Source organism: Cucumis sativus, chromosome 3 (genome assembly GCF_000004075.3).
Source record: "Cucumis sativus cultivar 9930 chromosome 3, Cucumber_9930_V3, whole genome shotgun sequence".
Classification (NCBI taxonomy): Eukaryota; Viridiplantae; Streptophyta; class Magnoliopsida; order Cucurbitales; family Cucurbitaceae; genus Cucumis; species Cucumis sativus.
Window position 1 is genome coordinate 29,830,082 of NC_026657.2, and position 22,298 is coordinate 29,852,379.

General features: G+C 32.3%; 4 protein-coding genes across 4 annotated transcripts; 1 reads left to right on the forward strand and 3 right to left on the reverse strand.

The window, feature by feature from the left end:
• The first annotated feature begins 7 nt into the window (after positions 1 to 7).
• On the forward strand, positions 8 to 4,295 carry LOC101213177. Its single transcript, XM_011653648.2, has 3 exons — positions 8 to 47; positions 280 to 375; positions 2,880 to 4,295. The coding sequence occupies exon 3, from the start codon at positions 2,985 to 2,987 to the stop codon at positions 4,032 to 4,034; it is 1,050 nt and encodes a 349-aa protein (XP_011651950.2). The 5' UTR covers positions 8 to 47; positions 280 to 375; positions 2,880 to 2,984; the 3' UTR covers positions 4,035 to 4,295.
• Positions 4,296 to 6,122: 1,827 nt separating this feature from the next.
• LOC101214947 (DNA-binding protein S1FA) lies at positions 6,123 to 7,610 on the reverse strand. The gene is made up of 2 exons (XM_004137764.3): positions 7,372 to 7,610; positions 6,123 to 6,569 (listed from the first exon to the last, which is right to left on the reverse strand). The coding sequence occupies exons 1-2, from the start codon at positions 7,390 to 7,392 to the stop codon at positions 6,354 to 6,356; spliced, it is 237 nt and encodes a 78-aa protein (XP_004137812.1). The 5' UTR covers positions 7,393 to 7,610; the 3' UTR covers positions 6,123 to 6,353.
• A 2,219-nt stretch (positions 7,611 to 9,829) lies between these two features.
• LOC101215187 (L-type lectin-domain containing receptor kinase VIII.1) lies at positions 9,830 to 12,804 on the reverse strand. Its single transcript, XM_004137765.3, has one exon. It carries the CDS (start codon positions 12,399 to 12,401, stop codon positions 10,218 to 10,220), a length of 2,184 nt encoding a protein of 727 aa, XP_004137813.1. The 5' UTR covers positions 12,402 to 12,804; the 3' UTR covers positions 9,830 to 10,217.
• Positions 12,805 to 16,209: 3,405 nt separating this feature from the next.
• On the reverse strand, positions 16,210 to 19,320 carry LOC101215428 (peroxidase 21). The gene is made up of 5 exons (XM_004137766.3): positions 19,161 to 19,320; positions 18,912 to 19,060; positions 18,134 to 18,322; positions 17,603 to 17,768; positions 16,210 to 16,809 (listed from the first exon to the last, which is right to left on the reverse strand). The coding sequence occupies exons 1-5, from the start codon at positions 19,222 to 19,224 to the stop codon at positions 16,406 to 16,408; spliced, it is 972 nt and encodes a 323-aa protein (XP_004137814.1). The 5' UTR covers positions 19,225 to 19,320; the 3' UTR covers positions 16,210 to 16,405.
• Positions 19,321 to 22,298: the final 2,978 nt, after the last annotated feature.

Consider the following 22,298-nt stretch of genomic DNA (forward strand, 5'->3'; position numbering starts at 1 on the left):
TCTCTATTGTCTTTGTTAGCCCCACCATCAAAATGGAATCCAGCAATGTAAGTTGACCTTTTGTCTTCTTGTCTGCTGGATGAAATTACTTGATGGTCCAAACCCATTTTGGAAAGTTCCAACTATACTGAAAGATAATGCCTTAAAAGGCACTATCTATTGGTGGGGTTTGGATTTCGTTGGAAAAAAAAATGGTGATAGTGGTTGTCTGTTTTTTAAGTGTTTTGCATTCGCTCTATATTGATTTGACTATATTGCCATTGCCATTTCTCTTTGAAGCTGCTGGAGGAGACAATGACATGCTGTGATGGACTTTGTTTGACACGTGACCTTCTTACTCTCTACAAGGAAGAATTTGATCTTCGTGTTTAAAAGGTATGTCGTTTTTGTGCTAAAACTACTTATTGTCAACTTTATTAATTATTCTAGAAAAATCTTTTTAGGTTATTGATTGTCTTTCTGATTGTAAAGTGTTCTGTCACCTTATAACAGTAAAACTTTATATTGTAGAAGCAAATCTTTGCTCAGGTTATAATAAGTAACAGTAAAGTAGAATTAGAATCCTGCAACCCTGTTTTGGTTTGTGAAAATTAAGCATATTTTCTGTCCATTTCTTGCTAAGGTTTCCATCTAAGTTTTTTTTAGTAAAGAAGTTGAGTTCGCCAAATTCTAGAAAAAAAAAAGAATTTTTAGAAACTACCTTCTTGAATTTATTAAACTTTCTTGTTTTTTGAACTTTGAAAAAAAGTGGATAACAAAACTAGGAAGTTTAGAGATGAAATAAATATTTTTGAATGTTACCTTAGGAATATCTACCCATCACAGCCACATGGGCTGTGGTTTGCTTATTTTGTTACTAAGTCCTACTCAATGCTTTTCACCCACCATGTGCCTGGGAATATTTGAAACCATGCCATTTCATTAAATTTTACCATTAATTAAAACTGGCTCATATAGTTTATTCTGCTACATGTGTCACGTGTATCAACTTTGTCAATATTAACTTTACCAATGGGTATGTATAATGTATCAAATTTATAAATCTCATAGCTCTCTTGACCCATTTCTTAGTAACACTGATTTGTAAAATAGGAGAATTGTAGAAGGTTGTTGTCCATTTTTAAGGGTAAAATATGTTTAGTGAAAAGGTTAAAGAACTTAGAAGTCAAGGAAAGGAAAGGAAAGAAAGAGCAGAAAGGTTAGTGTTAATTGGGTAAAAATGATATCCCTTTACAATCTTTTAGTTTTACTCCACAATTGTTGAATTTTCACCCACAAAAGTTACTTATGGGATACCCTAAGTCGTCCACTTTAAGACGGACATTTAGGTGAAAATTTTCGATTATTAGACAACCACTCGATGTTCATGGGAGTAATAAATTTTATCTTGAAGTTTCACCATTGTTTTGTCAAAAATAAAAGAGAGATTTCTTTGAAAATAGTGATTGAATAAAGAGAAATGGTAATTTTTAATTAAATGTAAAGTTTAAAAATAGATTGGGAAGAAAATTTATTATTTCTGTATTTAAGCAACTTTTTTCTTTGATATTTTCCTGCAAGGGAGAGAGATGGAAAGGTAGGTGGGAGAATGAAATAATTGAAAAGGTATGGAAATATTTAAGAGAGAGATGATAATTAAAAAGAGGAAAGTGGGATCTATGATGTATCAATATTCAATCATGGGTATGTTCAAATGATTCCTAAGTTGAGTGAAGAAGTGGGAAACCCTCAAACTCTTTTTAAGAAGAAAACAAAAAACCTAAAAACAAAAATCAGCCAAAACCCACAATGTCTACTGTTATTTGTTACATCATCAATCAATGCTTCAACCTAATTTATCAACAACTCATAACTAACTTTCATTCTCTAATTCCCCATTATTCCATCTCTTATTCCTAATTCCTCACCAACTAATTATTTTCACATTTCGGAACTTTAAATTAAAGCCAAGAAATGTATTGATCTTCTCCAAATTTTGATTATTTTGGTCTGAGTTTAAACCTTTACCATACTTTTAGTTTCGTTCAAAACAATATTCCATTCTCAATTATGATATCTAAAGCTTCAAAAATCTACCTTTTTTGTCATATTGAGGATATGGAGTGCAATGAGGTTAGACTATTCCTATTCTTCTTGTGTTTTTATACAAAGCCTTAAGAAAATATTCCTTAGTGAAGATGGTAGACATATGCAATAACGCATATTCTTCATCTTTAATTAATTAATTTCTCTATTTATCTCTTTGTACACTTTCCATTTTTCTAATTAGAGTGGTGGATTAGATGAAAGGTACAGAATCCTATTGAATTGACAATCTTCAATCAAATTTTGATGAACTCTCCCATTCCTAGAATTTGATGTATATCCAAAAATATTTTAGTTCCTTATTTAAGTACTATTAATATAAATGGCTCTTTATAACTGCACTTTCGTGATGAATTAGTAGTCAAAACTAAGAATATGAAACTTAATTATTAATGAAGAAAAGTGGAAGACAATAAAAGAAAGAATAAAATATCCAAAGACTAAAACGGCTATCTCTGCTTACGTTCACATCCAAGATTCAATCGGCTACTACTCTCTTCCATATAAAAATAAATCAATATTTAATCAAAGACCTACTTCACACACACATATATATAAATAAAAACCCTCTTGAAATGACCAAAATAGCCCTTAGATAGACAAAAGCTTCTAGATCTTATAATATAGAAAAATCCCTGCGGTCGATTCACCATCCGTGCACTCACACACACACACACATATATATTATTCACACACAAAACAAATATTTTCCCCCAAAAAGAAAGGGAAAAGCAAATAATAATGAAAAACTCGTAAGTTTCCATAGTGAAATGAAACTCTTCTAATTCTATCAGTGAAGAACTGACTCCGAAGCCGCCCATCTTCACGGCGGCGATTGTAGAGGAACCGAAGAAAAGCTGTTTTTTGTGAAATTTGGGTTTGTTTTTTTTCTTGTTGAAATGAAGCCGTCGGCGAAGCCGATATCGAGTCCAGGCCGGACGGAGAAATTTCCGCCGCCATTGATGAGGTTTTTGAGGAGCAATGTGGGGAGCAAAAGCAGAGGAAGGTCTCGTGCTAGTCCGATGATGTTCATGAGAAGGAAGAATAACGCCACCGCCATTGAAACCCAAGAGCCTTCATCCCCTAAAGTCACTTGTATTGGCCAAGTCCGAGTTCGTCGCTCCTCCACGCGCCGCCGAAAGCGTTCTGGTACTCGTACTCGCCGTCGTTGCCGTTGGATCCGAGCTGCTCGGTGTTGCCCCTGTTTTCGAAAGAAATTCAAACCCAATTCTTCTCCAATTTTTCAGAGATTGGTCTCGTTTTTTCAATGTGGGTTCCGCCGGAAACCCAAAGTTAGAACAAATTCGCCGCCGCGTGAACCCCCCTTTCGTGGCGGAGTTGAAATATCAAACAAGGAAATCCAAGTTGTCGCCGCTGTTGACGACGACGATGAAGAAGAAGAAGAAGAAGAAACCGCCGAAGCGTTGATTTCTTCAAATTCTTCCCCCCCGAAAAACGCATTGTTGTTAACGAGATGCAGATCTGCTCCATATCGATCGACATCGTTAGCGAGTAGATTTTGGGGGTCTCCTTTGAAAAACGAGGAAAATCAGGAAGAAACAGAAGAAGAAGAAAAAGAAAAAGAACAGAGCACAAAGCCCAACAATGGCGGAAAAACAGTCGAGATTGAGAAACCCACATCCCAAAGAGCTTCAGTTTCGGATCAAGATCCAAGTGGAGGCTTAGAATTCGAGGAGAACGAGGAATTTGCGAAGAACATTGACGAACATTCCGTTCCAGAAAGAATCGTGAAATCAGCTAATATTAAACAAGAAAAAACAGGGGAAGAAGAAGAAGAAGTCCTCGGAAGCTCATCTCGGCCGTTGATTTTGACACGTTGCAAATCGGAACCGTCGAGAACGGCGGAGAAGATGAATCCAGAAGTAGGATTATTCTGGAAAAAGAGAAGGTTGGGGATTCCTGATTCTTGCTTACCAAACAATTCATAACAAATATATTTATTAGCAAAAATACCACTTTTAATTCTTAATTCCTTCTTCTTCTTCTTCTTCTTCTTCTTCTTATTCTTACTTCAATATTCATAAATTTTCTTTTTCTTTTTTCATTTTAAGTTCTGTATAAATTTCTCTATCTCTGAAGCTATGGTAGAGAATCTCCATAGCAAAGAAGAAAAAAGAAGTTGTGATGAAGAAATTGTGAAAATTTGTTAATCTTATTTGCCCATGAAAATCTAGAGCTTCCATATTTAATGCCCTCTTTCTTCTTTATGTACATGCATTGCCATGGCACCATTAATATACACTTTTTCAGACACATACAATAACTTTTGGCTTTTTTAGTTTATTTCTTTTAGTTTCAAAAAGTTTTTTTTTTTTGGGGTGTCAAATTGCAATTTTGGTTTTTAATAAAGTTGGTACAAAACCTAAAGTCTTGAGTTTTTTGAAATGATAAAAACCAAATTTGCAATTTTGGTTTTTCGGATTGGAAATTGAATTAAATGTTCGTTTTGGTTTTGGTTATTTTACAAGTTGTTGTTGTTGTGAGGTTGTAACTTCTAGGAGCGATGGAATGGGGAAATTTAAATAAAGCATCTTTGGATACTCTGACTGAATTTATTAATTTATTTGTATACTTTTGATATTATTAAATTGAGTGGAAAATGAGAGAGAGAGTGTGTGTGTGTATTCTCTGACTGACCCACCTTCCCTTTTATTACATTTTTCATTTGTTTCCTTCACATGTCTTGTCTCCTTAACACTCTTTCTTTCCTCTTCCTTCTTCTTCACTCAATGCTTCATTTTTCCTCTTTTCTATTATTATTTCACTTTCTTTTCTCTTTTTATTTTTACACATTTTGATTCAATTTTCTACTTACTAATCATTAGTGCTATGTTTTAAGCAATTCGAAGGCAATTGTGTGCCCCCTTTGAATTCTAGTCTTACAATTGAAGTACAAGTATTTGACTGTAAATGTAAACCTGTCTTCATAAATAAATACATATTCTCCACTAATACAATTGATAAACTGAAAAACATGTAATAAGAACATGTTTGTCAATTCAGACGTAACTATGTTGATAAGATACTAATTATTGTCTTGAATTGCCTCTGATAGACTACACTAGTTAGTGTTATCTTGTTTCTTCCAACTTAAACAAGACAGAGATTGTAAATATGTAACAGAGAAGAGAAGAGAAGAGAATTTAGTTGCTATCAAATTCCAACAAAACAAAATCCAATAAACAGAAATTTAAAGAGTGGTGCTGTTTGTTTGGCAGAAGTAATATAATAATTAAAAAAAGGAAAAAAAGAAAAAAAAGCAAAATGGGTAGCTTTTGCCCATAACAAAAAGATACTGAGTTGCCTGAGGAGTATAGCAATGCAAGCAAGTGAACTAAAAGCCAACAAAACAAAATAAGCAAAAGGCTAAAAGCTGAGTGTTTTATATCAACATTTGCCTGTTTGGACAGAATCCACAATTATGTTGATGGTGACTTGAAAACAATGAATCCCATAAAAATACAGAGAGGGGACAAAAGATGACTTACTTCCTTCAGTTAAAGGTAAACCCTTTTCTCAGCTTCAATGTTCTCTAGTGTTCCACGTGATATTCAAATAAGTATTGCCCCCCATAAAAACATGTCTTTTCCCTAGTTGACTAACATGTTTCTTGTCACAAATTTGTGAGTGAGTCTATTCCTGTTCAGAAATGAGTGTCTTTGAAATCTTCCTTAACACAGAATTTCACACACTCAATCATGCCGGATAATTTCTATTACTCCCGTATGACATCAAACTCTTTTTGTTCACATTATAATTTGGGACCCTAAACTAATGTAGGTGAATCTCAATCTATTTTTAAAGTATGCTCCATGCCATGCAGTGCAATCTCTCTCCTGATCTCTAAAGTCTAGAATCTAGCTATCCCCACCTTTATTGAAAGATTTAAAGTCCAAAAAAAAAAAAAAAGAAGAGAAGACGCTAACAGTAAAAAGGATTGAGTTAAGGCTACTTAAAGATGGAGAAACATAAAACTTTCTGGTGTGTACCCAAGAGAGAACAGGAGGAATAATAAGTAGCGAAGAGTCAATGGTACCTTGAGAAAAGAGCCCAAGTAATATGAGTTTAAAACTCACAAATCAAGTTCCATTTCTGAAGAGTTCTAAGACAGCAGATAAAATAAATAAAACTGTTAAACAACTTTCTAGGCAGTCTATGTAGGAAAAACTTTGAATCAAAGCGTTCTACAGAGAAGGAAACCTCGGGAAGTTAAATTTTTTTTTTTATCATTTTTCTTTTCTGTTCTTTTACTCTCCAGGTGCAGACACTCCTTGCTTCAGTCTTTCCCTCTTCATCTTCTTTTTGGATACTGGCTTTTTCTTCTTGGGAGGGAGATTCTTCTGTGCATACAAGTAAAGTGCATAGTTCCCTACTAGGAAAATCAGCAGCAACCCACCAACAAGAAGAAGTACTATTAGTGCTGGATTGAATCCTTTTGCTTCAATATCATTGATCACATTTCCCTGTTCACTTGTAGAACAAAAAATTAATTAACCATCAACATCAAATTTTGATGTTTCCAAGTAACAAAATCACCCTCTATCTCATACTTTTCATAAGTAATGACTGATCAATGATCTCGTGAGGGAATTCTTCAATTACTAATGGAGATACATTTTTCATAATGTTAAGTCACAGTTCAACTATGACTGGATTTTAACACTAGGGCATAAACCAAAATAGCTTCGCTTCTTCGCTATGTATATCAAACATAGATAAACCATTTATGATCTCAAATTAGTTCCCTACAAAATCAAAAATCATTTTAAATATCCACCAAACCTTATGATGATTGAGAAATTGCAAAGCACCTTAATCACAAGTTTCCAACCCAATAGCTTGAAATTCCCCAATTTCAAACAACAATTCGCCAGCAGGATTCATCTTTCCCTAGATTTTTCCCCCATTGACAAATTCCATCTCTAAGACCAAGCTCTCACAACACATACAATGGGTACGCCAAACAACCAGAAGCTGAATTTTTATCCTTTACAATTTCAGCCAACAAAAAAAAACAAAATTTCAATCCATACCAGCACTCCCTAACCAAATCACCGCCCAACCAGGTGAAATCAAGCTTTCAGAATAAAGAAAAAAGACGAATCTCCACGTACACTGATCGATCCAGACAATCAAATCGAATATACAGGCATTCGAACACGGAATCAGAAATCAAATTAAAAGAGAAAAAAAAAAAAACACGCACAGATCTCGTGAAATTGAACGCAAAAAAGCAAGAACCCAAGAGCCGTTCGACAATCATACCTTGCCATTGGCTGAAGCCATGCTATGACTCAGAGCCGGGTAGATCGACCGGCAAGAAGATCCAGAATACCGGCAATTGTAGGGATGAGATCGATGGCAAAGGGTTGACGATAATGAAAATGTCAGAGAGATCTAAGAACAAAAGATGAAGATTCATATAAATCGGCGATTTTGGTCCAACCGAGTTCCTGCGCTTTCTATGGGCCGCTTAATTGATCGTAATGGGCTCGTCTACGCTCCTTTGTATTTTTATTGTTATTTGTTTTTTTAGATTTTTCATATTTTAAAATCAGTTTTAATCTCCTATTTTAGGTTATGGATTAGTCAACCAATCAGATTATTATTATTTATTAGTCTTTGAATTTCCATATTTTTATTTCAATCCTTACTCTTTTATTAGAAACTAAAAATTATTTTAAATTTCTCAATTTTGAATTTTAGGTTTGCTCCCTCGAAAAAAAACATTTTTAAATTTTTAGTTGAAATCTAAAAACAAATAAAAATTATATTAATAAAAATTTTGTTTTAAATAATTAATTTTTGTACATATTTATAAATATAATAATCTACTCATCATGAATCAACATAAATTACTATGTTTATATATTATGATATAGTTATTTGCTGAAAATAAACATTAATATTCTGATTTATTTTGAACATTCCAACATACTTTGTTATTAAAACTAGATAACTATTTTGTATTTATTTAGTTGTTTGTTTTTAGTTTTTGAAAATTAAGTCTATGAACTCTCCATCCACATCCAAATTTATTTATCTATTATCTATCTTTAAAATAAAATAAAAATTTGAAAACTAGATAAAGGTACATTTTAATTATTTGGTTTTGATGTTAGAATATTGATAAGAAAAGGCACGTCGTGGTAAAAAAACGGAGAATAGATAAGCTTAATTTTAAAAAACAAAAAGCTAATTGGTTTTAAAAAGTCGCTTTTAAAAAACTTGTGTGTTGATTTTGAAGGTAGGATAAACGTTAACTCTACTTTAAATTCTAAAGATAGAAAAAAATGAAATAGTCGTGGAGCTATGCTAAAGTTAAAAAATGAAATAGTCACAAATATAACAAAATCTATTCTACAAATAAATTTTGTTATAATTAAAATTATATTTAAATGTTATTATCCATTTAATTATTAATTCCCAAATTGCAACCATAAACAACTTCTTAGAGCGTAAGGTAGAGTGGGTTTGCGATACTTCGCATAAGGCCCAAGTTTGACAAATTGGGCTTGAGAGAAAGCCCAATGATATCTAGGCCCATTCTTCCGGTACAAAACCTAACCGACTAAAAAGGAATAATGATTAATTAATTAACATGGAAATAAAAGAAAAGTTGGCTGCTTAAAGAAAAGGTGTATAGATTTTACTTTTAGGCATAGGCTTACTATATTTTGATTTTGTCTTGATTTAAATGGCATTCGAAAAGTTCAAAACAACCTACCAAATTCCTTTTACCCACAGATTGACTTCACATCATAACATATAAATCCAAAGTTCCCCAAACGAACCCAAATTATTATTTATTTAGATGATGAGTAATTTACTTTTTTTTTTTTTTTTTTTTTAAAAAGGGTAAATAATTGGAAATAATCCCTTTAATGGAGACATTATTCCCACTTAAGCAAGCAAAAACAAGTTGTGGAATCCTTCAATCACGTAATGCCACGTTGCCCATATCCTATATCAAATCCTCAACCCCCTCCTCCACCAAGCATTTAATAAAATCTCTTCCCGATTGTATTACATGCATAATCAACCTATTAATTATTCGTTTGGATTGAAAGCTTTTTAAGCAAAAGACAAACATTAAATATTCCACTACCCACTTTAGTCAAATTAAAAATATATTCAAGAGAGACCCATCTTACCAAACTTTAAGATTACGATAAAGAAAACGAGGCTTAAACCTACAGATCCAAAAACAACAGTCTACACAACACGGGTGATATCAACTATACCTTTTACCATCTGCACAAATTTCTTTGGAGAAAAATTTACAAGTAAATTAGCTCATTTTATGCGATAAGAGATTGCAACATAATGATTATGGAAACACCTCTAGTTGTAGCCCATAGACTTTCAATGACAGGTTAGTTTTACCATTAAATACCTTATTAAAAGATGAGAACAACACCATTATCAAACCTAATTAACTTAGCAGCCATTTCCATGAATTATTTGATTCATGTTGAATGCATTTATTATTATTATTTTCTGTCGACAAAAAAGTCATCCCTTTTCCAATCAATAATTCATCAAATTTTATACATATATAAAGTCCTTTTAGTACGATATCAAAAGAAAAGAAAAGGTTAAAGATGTGAAATAAATAAACAAAAAACATGGAGAACATTGGAGTCACTTTCAATTATAAAGAAAAATAAACGAAACATGAACAAACTAAACTAAATAATTGAAAGAAAAAAAAAAAGATCAATTACGTACATATGAATATAAATAATTTAGAAATGAAGTTACATAATTAATCACTTAAATTGATTGAGAAGGACTAATGAAAAGAATATCCACTTAGTTACAACAGCATTTCCCCTTATAAATATAAAAATAATAAATAACCTAAAAAGCTACAAGTATATATTATATATTTTCAAAAGGGGGTTAGGTTAATTTTGAAAGCAACAGTGCACCCACAAAACAAACCCTAAAGAGGAAAAATAAATAAATAAATAGAAGAAGGGGGAGGGTTATTGTGTCAATACATTAATTTTTTAAAAATAATAATATTGGATAAGATTGAAAAATACAATAGTTTAATTTTTTTTTTTTAATGTGAAAATATATGTACCGTATGAGTGGATAATGATTCAAACAATGGATGGATTGCTCACCGTCCGATCATCCAGTGAAATTAAATCCTCTCCATTGAAGCTATGCTCGGAGGAGGAAGTGGAAATGGCTATCATGCCGTTGAGATCGGACACGCTGTCTTGTAGAGTGAGAAGCAAATGAGCGGTACTGAAGCTTGTGGACGGTTTAGACCGAGGCACGATCGGAATCTCTGAATCGCCAATTAACATTTGCACTACGCCTCTCATTGTGGGTCGGGTCATTGGATCCGGGTGAGAACAAGCTAACCCAACTAACAAAACTTTCCTCATTTCTGATTCCTCAAACTCGCCGCCCAGTCTTCCGTCAGCGGCCGTCAACAACCGTCCTTCCCTGTGTAAACTCCAAACCCAGTCTACCAAATTACTGTTGGCACCGAATTTTCCGCCACCGCCAACTGCGGTGCTATCTTTCTCAATTGGCCGTCTGCCACTAGCGACTTCGAGAACGACGGCGCCGAAGCTAAAGACGTCGGTTTTTTCCGTAGCTCGTCCGGTGAGGAGATATTCCGGTGCTAAGTAACCCATTGTGCCAGCCGCGACGGTGGCGTCTGGGGATTTATCGTGCTCTACTTGTCGGGCTAATCCGAAATCGCCTAATCGGGCATTGAATCCTTCATCCAACATTATGTTGCTGGTTTTAACGTCCCTGTGAATGACTTGATTTTCACATTCTTGATGCAGATAGGCTAAAGCGGAAGCGACGCCCAGAAGGATTTTTCTCCGGTGAGGCCACGGCAGCGGCGTTCTAGCCTCGAATAGAGCTTTATCTAAACTCCCATTTGGCATTAAATCGTAAACGAGTAAAATTTCGCCTTTCTCGTGGCACCATCCTTGAAGACGGACTAAATTCCGATGGCGGAGAGTTCCGATGATTGAAAGTTCAGAGAGGAATTCATTTTTCCCTTGTGTACTATGGCTACACCGTTTCACCGCCACAATGTCGCCGGTCTCCGGCAGAATCCCTTTATAGACAGTCCCAAAAGCTCCATGGCCGATGATTCTGTTCGAATTGAAGCATTTGGTGGCGATTTTGAGCTCCTTGTAAGTGAATTCCTTAGGCATTTTGATGATTTCTGAAGCGAGGGAATCCGATTTTTTAACCCGCTTGATCTTTTTGGAATATACCCAAATTAACGCGCCGGCGAATAATGCTAAAACAAATGCCCCCGCCGTCACAACTCCGACCACCGCTCCAGCGCCTTGCTTGCAGAGCCCATTGTGGCAGGACGTGGACTTGAAGTTCTTTTGCGTGACGGAATCTGAACCGGATGGCGGTTGCGACGGTGGCGGTGAACGAACAACATTCGCCGTTGGGTTCATCAGCGTCGTCGTTGGCGGCGGCGGAACCGACCCAGGTGTTGAATCCGAGTCAAATGACGACGCAAAGCTCCACCAGTCCACACTGTGAACTTCCGTACTCCCCTGTGTCGAACCGGAAAATCCAACGTACATAAAATCGTTCAAATACGGATCAAGGTCGAGATTGAACGACATTAGAGGTTCTGTCGGTTTCAAATTCGAATAAGAAACAAATACTTCGAAGATCCGTGCCGACCCATCGTATTTAATCCACGCATTCACCGTATCGCCGCTTTTAAGATCGACTCCAATTCCCTGAAGATCTTCAACCTCTAACGAAACCATTTCGTTCAGATCCAATCCCACATGGTTTCCATTAATGTCCTTAAATTCCACGTCCATTAACGTATCAAATTCCACCGCCACGAATCCCAATCCCCTCTCGTCAGCCAACCCCAACAACCCACCAGCGCCGCCGAGCGTTTCAGCGTCCGGGGATATAACAAACGCCAAACCACCGCCGATCGACGACGGGTTGAGATTAGTAATAGAGAAAGAGAAAAATGTGGAGAAACTAGCGAGGTAATCAATCCCCGGCTGCCGGAATCTGATGGGTTTAGCGTAAAGGACTCTGCCGGAGCCGGAATTTGGGACCGCGAGGTCCCGAGTGAGCCTCACGCTCCCGTTGTTCAAGTGGGCATCGCCGAGTAGCTTTAAACTACTGAGTTCAACAGTGCCGAAGTCAAATTCGGCCGCGGCGGCGACGGTGGCAGTGAAATCGACAATGACAGTATTGGAAATGGAAAATAGAAGTAATGTGAAGGTAATTGATGAGAATATTGAAGAGAAATTCAACATCATCGATATCAAACTCTGTTCTTCAAACCCATCTCTGGTTTTTTGTTGGCCGATGAATTGAGGAAGAGGATGATGAAATCACGGGTAAGAGAGAGAAAATGAAGAGAGGGAGAAGAATGGAATTTTCTTTGGCTTAAAAACGGACTAAACCTCAGCATACAAACAAGGAATACTAAAGAGAATCCAAAGAGAAGAGTGAAGGGGACAAGTGGACTACCGTTCTGACACGTGGCTATCCACAACGGTAAATTTTTCGATGATAAAGCAAACTTTGTTTTTCTTTATATTTTCTTTCTTCGTTTCACACCTTTTACAGAGTGGACGGTTTTGTCGCACGTGCCTTTCCTACTGCGCGTCACCTCCACGCTTTAACCTTTTCTGTATACTTAACCACAATGTTAATCTGATTTTTATCCTTTATATGCGGTCTAAACAAATATTAACGATTTGTATTTTTACTATCTCTCGTTGTAATTAATATTAATCACATGGTTGATTTATAGATTTTGAACCTTTTTTTCCACAAAATACATCTTAGTTTTTGGAATTGGATCTAATAATGAGTAAAAAGATAGTTAATTTTAAGTAGTTCAAATTAAATCCGAAATTTAGGAGTAAAAGTTTGAATTTTTTTTTACGTTTGGTAAGGAAGTATTAATATTCCAACATATTCCATTATCGTATTTAGTGCATGTTGTGATTAAAATATATACTACACCAAATTTATTCGAAAAGGACCATAATTTGCAAATTTCAAAATATAATAATTTAATAGGCTCCACATGATGATTTGAAAGTCATGACAAAGTTCTCTTTATTAAAAAGGGATAATTGTTGAAGATATTGAAACTTTTACACAAAGCTACAATAATAAACCATATATGAAGTCTTCAAATAATAATAATAATAAATAACATTAAATTAAAGGGTTGGGATATTGAAAATAATTTCCTTTAAGAAAAAGAAATTGAAATTGTTTTAATTTTTGCATTATTTCTGCCCCGATTTAATATATATCAAGTTATTCCAACCTATAATTTTCTTCATCCATCTCGTGAGTCTCTAAACAAAATGTCAACTAATAGTTTATATAAACTATAAGTGTGAATATGATCAAGTTGTCACGTCTCGAACGCACTCCTAACTTCTAACAAAACAAGTAATCTAATCATATTATAGGTGTGAACAATGTTAATATCTACATGCACATATCTATATATTTAATATTGTATTGAATAAAGTGGTAATGGTTCAATTAACATATAACAACCAAAAATTAATATGTATAGCATGATTTCTATTTGTCGGTGAGATGACTTGCTTGCTTGACTTTATATTTGATTGATGCAAATTTTGGACATATTGTTTATGTAACTTTTCAATGATGGTTTTCTCTCAAATATAATAGATTCGACAAATAATTTATTGACAAAGTGAGCACAACTCAACTAACACATGACTATATGTTACCAATTCATATTTGTGATTCAATCTACTTATTATTTGTTATAAACTATTATATAGTAAGATTTATTGAATTTCTTATACATTTAGAGTCATAAACTTAATGGTATATTCAATTTTTTTAATAACTATAAAGACGTTAATTAGTTGTATAGTAAATATTCACTCTTGATTTGATGTGAATGAATAAACATTCAGGACTTAAGAAATAAGGAAAATCGATTAAAAGGAATTAGAGTAATCTAGTGATAAACATAAATACGACCTAGAGTTTTAGCACTTCAGAAAACGATTAACACTCATATAATAAAAAAATAGAATATTATACGAAACAAGTTTACGAGATATCATCATCCTCGTGGGTAGCTAGGAGTTTAGAAACTAAATTATAATTCTAATAAACTTCACCAAAAATACAAAACAAAATTGGAAGAAACAAAAAAGGAGAGATAGGGACAAAATAGTCAAACCTAAACAAATGTATTACGTTTGTTGTATCTTTCAAAATTTCTATTAATAGGTCACTGACTAATGACTAAACGAATGAACTACCGAAAGCGGTGTCGTTTTAAAAGAGGCGTCATATATTCACAATCATCTTTCCTCGTGAACACGTGGCCCACCGTTCGATTATCCATTTCTCTTTCCTTTCTACATGTATGGGTCCTGATCCCTTTGATTAGCGGCTGAGATTTGATGATGAGCGCATCATGATATGATAGGATAACAGGTTGTGGTGGTGCTAATCGTAGAGGATCGGGAGGAGATCTCGAGAAGAATGGGGAAATGGTGATGACTAGGATTTTCAAAATCAGTGTGGGTCCCATGCTTTGTTAAAAATGCACGAGACCTCTAATTATGTGAATCTTGACTAACCTTGATCCGACGGTCCACGTTGGTTGATTTTTTTTTAATCATGGAGTGCTTTTTATTTTTTAAGGCTTTATTGAAAAACCAATATATTTTATTTTAAGCATTTAAAGATCAATATAGGAATTATTCCAAAGCTTTCTTTTCTTTTAATTTTACTTCACCGTTGATTATAAGAAACAAATATTATTTATTCACAAGACAACGAGGAAAAACTAAATTGGTAAATATCATTCACATCAATAAAAAAATATATTTAATTTTAATTGAATTATGCTGGAAATAGTTAATTAAAATAGTGGTAAACATTAGCTCCCTAAAGTGTCCACTGACTTGAGTAGTACCACACCACAAAGCCACTAAAAACCCTACTTAATAAACAAACAATATTGTATATCCCTAAATTGGACCACTAGGGACTCTCCGATCTTCTTTCTAGGTTAGCCATGACCTCGTGGAATTTGATTGTGTTTTGGGTTCACCAATACTCTTTCTTCTAACAGACTTGATGTATAAGAGCTTTTACTATTATGTGATGGATATTGATGCATTGGTTACAGTTGTTCAAGTTAAATTCTTCGTTTAGTGCCCACGTTCGACGAATAGGAAAGTCTACTAACTCGCTCGTGCAACGCTATTTGATGATAGTTATAGGATTTGTTTTGTTCATAGATCTTCATCCTTCTAAAATAATATTGGTTGAGATTTTTCTATGTTGCTAGTTGATTTTTCTCTACCGGTAAGGAAGCTTGGAGCGTCAACTTTTCCTAATTCTTAATACGATTTTTCTAAATAAAATAAATAACAACACATACTTTATTCATAATAGCATAACTATTCATCTAACTTGTCTTAATTTTTTTAGTTTTAAAATTTAAGCTTAATTATTTCAAAAAAAATTGTTGACGTTTATAAATTTAATTTTAAAAAAGTAAAAACGGTTGTGACATTTGTTCTAAAAAAAGATCAATACGTTACTGATTTGAAGTCAAACATGCCTATTACTTAGAATTCCTAATTAAGTTTCCTATAAAATCTAATTAAGTTGGCCCTACCAGCATAATTAAGTACAGTTTAAAGTATAAATAAATGTTTAACTTCGTAAATTAATTTTCAATGAAGTGTTTTACTTTAATAGGGATGATATTAAAGAATTTGTAAACTGAGTCAATTTTAGATCTATGCTTTGAATTAAAAAGTAATTTATTACTGATAATTATATCGTTGGTAGAAGTTTTAATACAAATAGAGCCTTTTTTTTTTAATTTGACTAATAATTCTATTATTTACTCCAGAAAAAGATAAATTATAATACAAAATTTAGAAGAAATAAATTTAATTCCACTTTTGTTTCATCCCATGAGATTCAATTTGTACTTTTGAATATTCAAATTGAGTTTTTTGGTATTTTTAATAAATCTCACAATCAATTCTTGAAGGATTGTTTTTCAATATAGTGATCAAACTTGATAAAAAATTGGATAGAACAAAAACAAGATTACTTTTAACTCATTCCTTTTTTGGAATGGTAAGAACCCAATTTGCATAAAAAATGAAAAGTTTACATCACAATACAATTGAAAAGACTTGTAAAAGCAACCCCAAGCATAATTTTTTTTTTATTCTTTACAATACATAAGCAAACTCAATCAATTAAGTTAATTAATTTAGTTTTACTTATTAACAAAGCGACAATCTTTCCTAACCTCTCCTTGATCTCCAGTGAGGGGATTGTTCTCAGATAACAAACGAATGCCCCTTGAGAATTGGGCATGAAAGTAGAGATTGTCAGCAGCAAATTTCTTGACGTAAGGTAAAGTTAAAGGATTAGAAACCAATTCTTGGTCCACTATGAGCAATCCTTTGTGTTTTAGTACGTTACTGTAGTACATGTTATCGAGAATCATCGTAGTTTCACGGTCGTTTCTTGAATACAATACTCCGTTTGGATCAGGAGTTGGTGTTGGACATCGCATCTTTAGGTATTTGGCATATTCTGGATCGATGGTGGGATCGACAGTTGGATATAGTCTTTCGACTAAGTTTACGCAATGAACTCGACCGACTGAGTGAGATCCTGAAATTAAATTAATCAACAAACATAAGCTAGTGAAGTTAAAAATTGTATATATAACACAAAAACAGTAAAAAACTAAAATACCTACGTCCAATCACCATTTTAAATGTTTTTTTTTTTTTGTCAATTTTCTTAAATTAAAAACTATCACCGATGACATTTATAAGTGATAACAACTATCATTTATAGCATAGGGAAACGAGAGGGCATAATTAATATTTTTAAAAAGTTTACCATATGATTATAAAAATTACTATTTTTACAAATATTATTGTCTTGTGCATTGTGCTATTCGGCGTCGTTTTCCAAAAATAAAATCAAAACCCAAAGGAAGGCCCATTTACCCAAAGGAAAGCCCAATTGAAGAAGCCTCTTATGACCTATTATTACTCGGCCCAGTTATTTGGTTCACCTAATTACCCATTTAATATTAGAGATAGCTATACGAATAGCAAAAAGCGATTGGAATAAGAAAAATAAGAAATAAATTTGGTCAAAATTAAAATGAAAATTAGATATTACAAAACGGCTTATGATTTATTTTTCTTATTTTAAATAACCAAAAGTGTTATTTTTTGAAGATTACAACTTTGAGTTTTTTTTACTCTTTTAAAATTATCTAATAAGTTATTAAGTTAAGTTTGAGGAAAACTATATGTATTTGTCTAATAAAATCAAGCTCTAGTAAGTCAATCAGAGAATAAATAAATGTAACTAACTCAAAATTGTATGAAGTAGACTTGTAAATTGACGAACAAGAAACAAAAGAGTTGAAAAGAATAATAATACAAACCTAAAAGGGCGACTGTTGCTTCAGTATCAATACCAATGGAGTTAAAACGAGAGAGAACATTTACAAGAGATGCGTTGTGCTGTGGAACCAACTCCTCAACCATATTTGAATAACTCATTTTGCTGTCTTTTCTTCCGGTTTTCAAATCTATATGAGGTCCTTTTAACTGTACATCAATTTCACCCCATTACAAAAAGAACAAACACAAATTTTATGGATAAAAGAATATATCTTCGTCATTGAAAGAGTTACGAGTTATATAGTTTGTCTTTTTTAAATATTTTAAAACTACATTTTGGAGTGGGAATTCATTAAAGCTTTGGACAAAAGTTGGAGTATGAAACCAATATGTGATGGTTATTTGAAAAGAATGTTGAAACTCGAACACTGTCACTCTCGTTTCATGTCTCAATTTTTATATAAAGTTTGAGTGGATTCCTACAGTACTAGAGGTTGTTGTTGCAATTTTTTTTAAATGTTTTCAAAACAAACAACGACAAAGTTTGAGAGAAAGATGATGGAATAATATACCATAACTATGCCATCTCTAGCAGAGAGAGCAACGATGTCAGCACAAGAAACAGTGAGAGGGCACTCTTTCTCAACAGCAGCTTTAATCTTATTTACATATTTGAAATTTCTCATTCCAAAGCTTCTGCTTGAATCTTTCTCTGATTCCACTCCCACCACCGTCTCCAACAGAAGTGACGCATCACAAGACTACAAATACCAAATCACACCAAACACTATTAATTTCAAGATATAAGTTCAACACAATTTGACACGATGATGTTACATAAACTCATGCACGTCTGTAGCTGACGTTGAATTTGTAAAACGAGTTACTTAAATATTACGTCAATTCACAATTAAGGTTAAATTATAAGTTTAGTTCTTAATACTTAATATTATCTTCAAACTGTTTGAAAAGTCGATGAATTTTTAATTTTGTCTTAATATGGTCATCAAGCCTCCCAAAGTGCCTAATTAAGATTAATTTCAATCTTAATATGTACATAATTGTTTTTATTTATTTATTTTTATTTCGTGGTGTGATATTTTATTTTTATTTTAACAAATAAGCACACACACAAATACACAAATAGTATACTCTATAGTAAAAGCTATAAATTATGTTAGAATAGTATACCGAGGGGACATAGGTTTAATTTGTAGGGTTAACCAAATGATTAATTTGCAAACACTTAAAGAAAATTAATTAACATATAATATGTCTATTTATCTTGCTTTCCATCCGTATCCAAAAGGATTAAAGGAATTAATTAAAATATAAAGTTTAATTAATTACCTTAACAATGCAATCATGGAAGAGATTTCTAAGCCACGAAACAGCAGTGTTTCCATGTTCATAGTAAAGATCAATGACTTGCTGTTTTATAATCTCTTCAGCTTTTGGACAACTTTTTGCATAGTAATTCAGTTGCAACTGGCCCCTTCCTATTTTCATTTTATTTCAAAATTTCACCCATTAAATTAAACAATACATTACAATCTATCGTTATGAAAAAGAAGAAGAAGAAGGGAACTAAAATCAGACCTGAATTAAAGAGCTGAAAAAGAACAAGAAGAAGAAGAAAGCTGAAATGGGTTTTGGCCGCCATTGTTGAGCTTTTGAAGCTTCCTGGTTTTTAAGTAAGTATGGGCATTTTTATGGTCCTTTTTATAGTGGAAGAAGATGGAGAGTAGGCTTAATTATTTATTTGCTTAATTAATTATTTTGTGTATATGTGGATTTATATTGGGTCACCGCCGACGCAAATAGACAATTATTGGAGAGCATGAGAAAATATTTATTTGTAATTATCTTCATTTATTTTTTAGGATTTTTCATTTTCAATGTGTAGTTGATTGATAATTGAATTTAACTACAGTCCCTCAAACAATTTTAATTTTTTGTTTTCTTCTCTATATTGTTTCAATGATCTTAATCAAGTTGTTGATGTGATGTTAGCAGTTAAATTTAAGCATAATTGAATTGATTAAGACATCTCAATTCTTATTTAAATTTCCTCCTTATGAAAATTACATCGTACTAATAATTATATATACAAAATAAATTGATGAATTAACCTCAAATAAGTTGACGAATTAACCTCAAGAATGATCAGAATTTGGTTATGAGAGTTTGAGGTATTGTATTGGAGGGTTATACATTACTGATATGCCAAACATTTTGACATATATTAAACCTAATTTTTGTTAATTAATCCAATGATTTTGGATTTATGTTTGAATTAGTTTGAAACAATATATATTTTTTCCGATAAAAATGACTTAAAAATATTTCGAAATTAAACCTCTTGGAGCCATTGAAACTAAATACTCACAAGAACCCTACATCGATGCGTAAATAATTAAAAATTAAATTGTGTTCATGTTGTTAAGATCAATTTAATATTAAATTGTGTTCTCTGCCAACTTTTATGGTTGCTACCATTAATATGATATGTCAAAGTCAAATATAGTGGAAAATTGGTGCATTATTAATGTGACATGCAATTTTTTTGTTTAAAAAGATAAAATAAATATAATTAAAATAACATAAAATAGATAAGATTATCTTTGGAGTATGATGTTCATATTTTCAATATTTATTTGATCAAAAATTTTATTTGTTTAAAATAAATGTTGGTCTAAATAATTCTATTATCCATCATTAAAGTTTAAATTTGTATTTAAACGAGTGGTTTGATTGTATCTCACATATTTATAAAGCAACCATTTAATCTCTAACAATAAATTTTTGTTATTTTTAAAACAAAATTCATGAGTTGTTTATTACTAACTTTTCAATTCCAATGAGCTTTTGTGTATAAAACAAGGAAGAGGTAGGGTTTTATGGAAAGAGTACCATTAATTGTATATAACAACAAAAAATTTAGGGGAATAAAATCAAGTTTAATTTGTCAATAAATTGGAGAGATCCATGAACTAATTTGGGATCCTAAACTTTCTAAATTGGGCTAATTAATTTGGAATCCCAATATTATTAAAGTTGAATGAACATGCAAATTTTAATTAATAAGCTACTTAATTTCAATTAACCAAATGTAGAAATTAATTATTTCAGTAACATGGGGATGGTTTGACTTTTCCGTACAATCGGTGCTTTAAAATTGGTAAGTTGAATTGAACATTATGTATTTATTATTATTATTTTTCCTTTGACTAAATAATTGAGAGATTTTATTTCATATTAAAAAACTACTTTTTATTCTTTTTAATATAACTAATTAACTAATAAACAAAGAAGAGACTCATCACACCCAAATTAGGGCAATTAGATAGCTTTTCCAATTACAAAGGGAGAGGGAGGAGGGGTAACGAGACAATACAATTATATTTGTGGTATCATTTGACGAGTGACATTAAGAGAAACTTCAAAAACTTTATTAGTTTCTATTGAATTTATAAACGGTTTATTAAGAGAACATATAATGTCTACCCATCGAATTTAATTATCTTATCAAAGAATAACTTGACACTATTTTTAAAAGTAATATAACATACACGATAACTCTAGCTTGATAACGGAATTAGAATAATCCTTTAACATGTGAAAGTATTGGAAAATTTTGTTGTTTTAGATGTTTGTTGAGAGTATACTATTGGATGATTGAGTTAAATGTAGTTTATATTGTAATTGTTGGTGGACAGTTTACTTTACCTTCAACTTGATTTATTTAATTAAAGGTTTAATATTAAAATTAATTGGGGGTTTATTATTTTGTTAAGAAATGAAAATTTCTTATTATATTTAATTAGTTAAAGGGTATTTCACAAAATAAACTATAAGTATAATTTTAAAATAATGAATGATTAGATAAGGAATAAGTAGTTCAATCATTTGTTCAAAATCATTAGAGACTTTATATATTTTGTTCGTTAAACTAACGCTAGGTTTAAATCTTAGTCCATACCTCAATATATTTTAAATTTATTATATCTTTAGAGAAGATGTAGGGATGAAAAGTTGGAGTTTAAATTTACTTTATCAAATTTCAACCGTTCATTTAATCATCACATACACATCATTTTACTAACCATTTTATCAATTGACATCTTCAATTTTTATAAACTTTATAAAGGAAGTAATTTAGGTTCTTATAAAGAATTTTCTTTAAAGAGCAAGTCTATACGTTTACTCTAATAACGAATTTTGTAAATTTAAGATTCCAAAAAGCTTATACAGACGATGATGAGACTATAAATTTGGTAAAAAAATCATAAATTTATAGGTTATAAAAAGAAATTAAAGTAAAAGAAATTGAAAATTTGTAGGTATGTGAAATGGATATTCATGGGAGAATATAAAAGGTATGAAATGGAAGTCTCCCATCGGCCATCCCATTAGACGCCACTTTCTTTGACCACACAAACACTCTTTTCCCATCACGCGAGCACCCAGCGTTGGGTCCCGTTTTTTTAATTTACTTTTACAAGTTTACACCTATTGAAAATTTGTATATAATTTCATTTTGGTCATAATATTTTCTTACTTTATCTTACTTTTATCATCAATTTGGTAACATAATAATTAAAGATTTGAGTTGAGACTTAGACGTGTAAGATTGATTTAATTAAATTATTATAAATACATCATTTTACTTCTTTCCTAAGCCACACACACACATATATGTATATATATATAAAGAAAAATAGATATATTTATTGG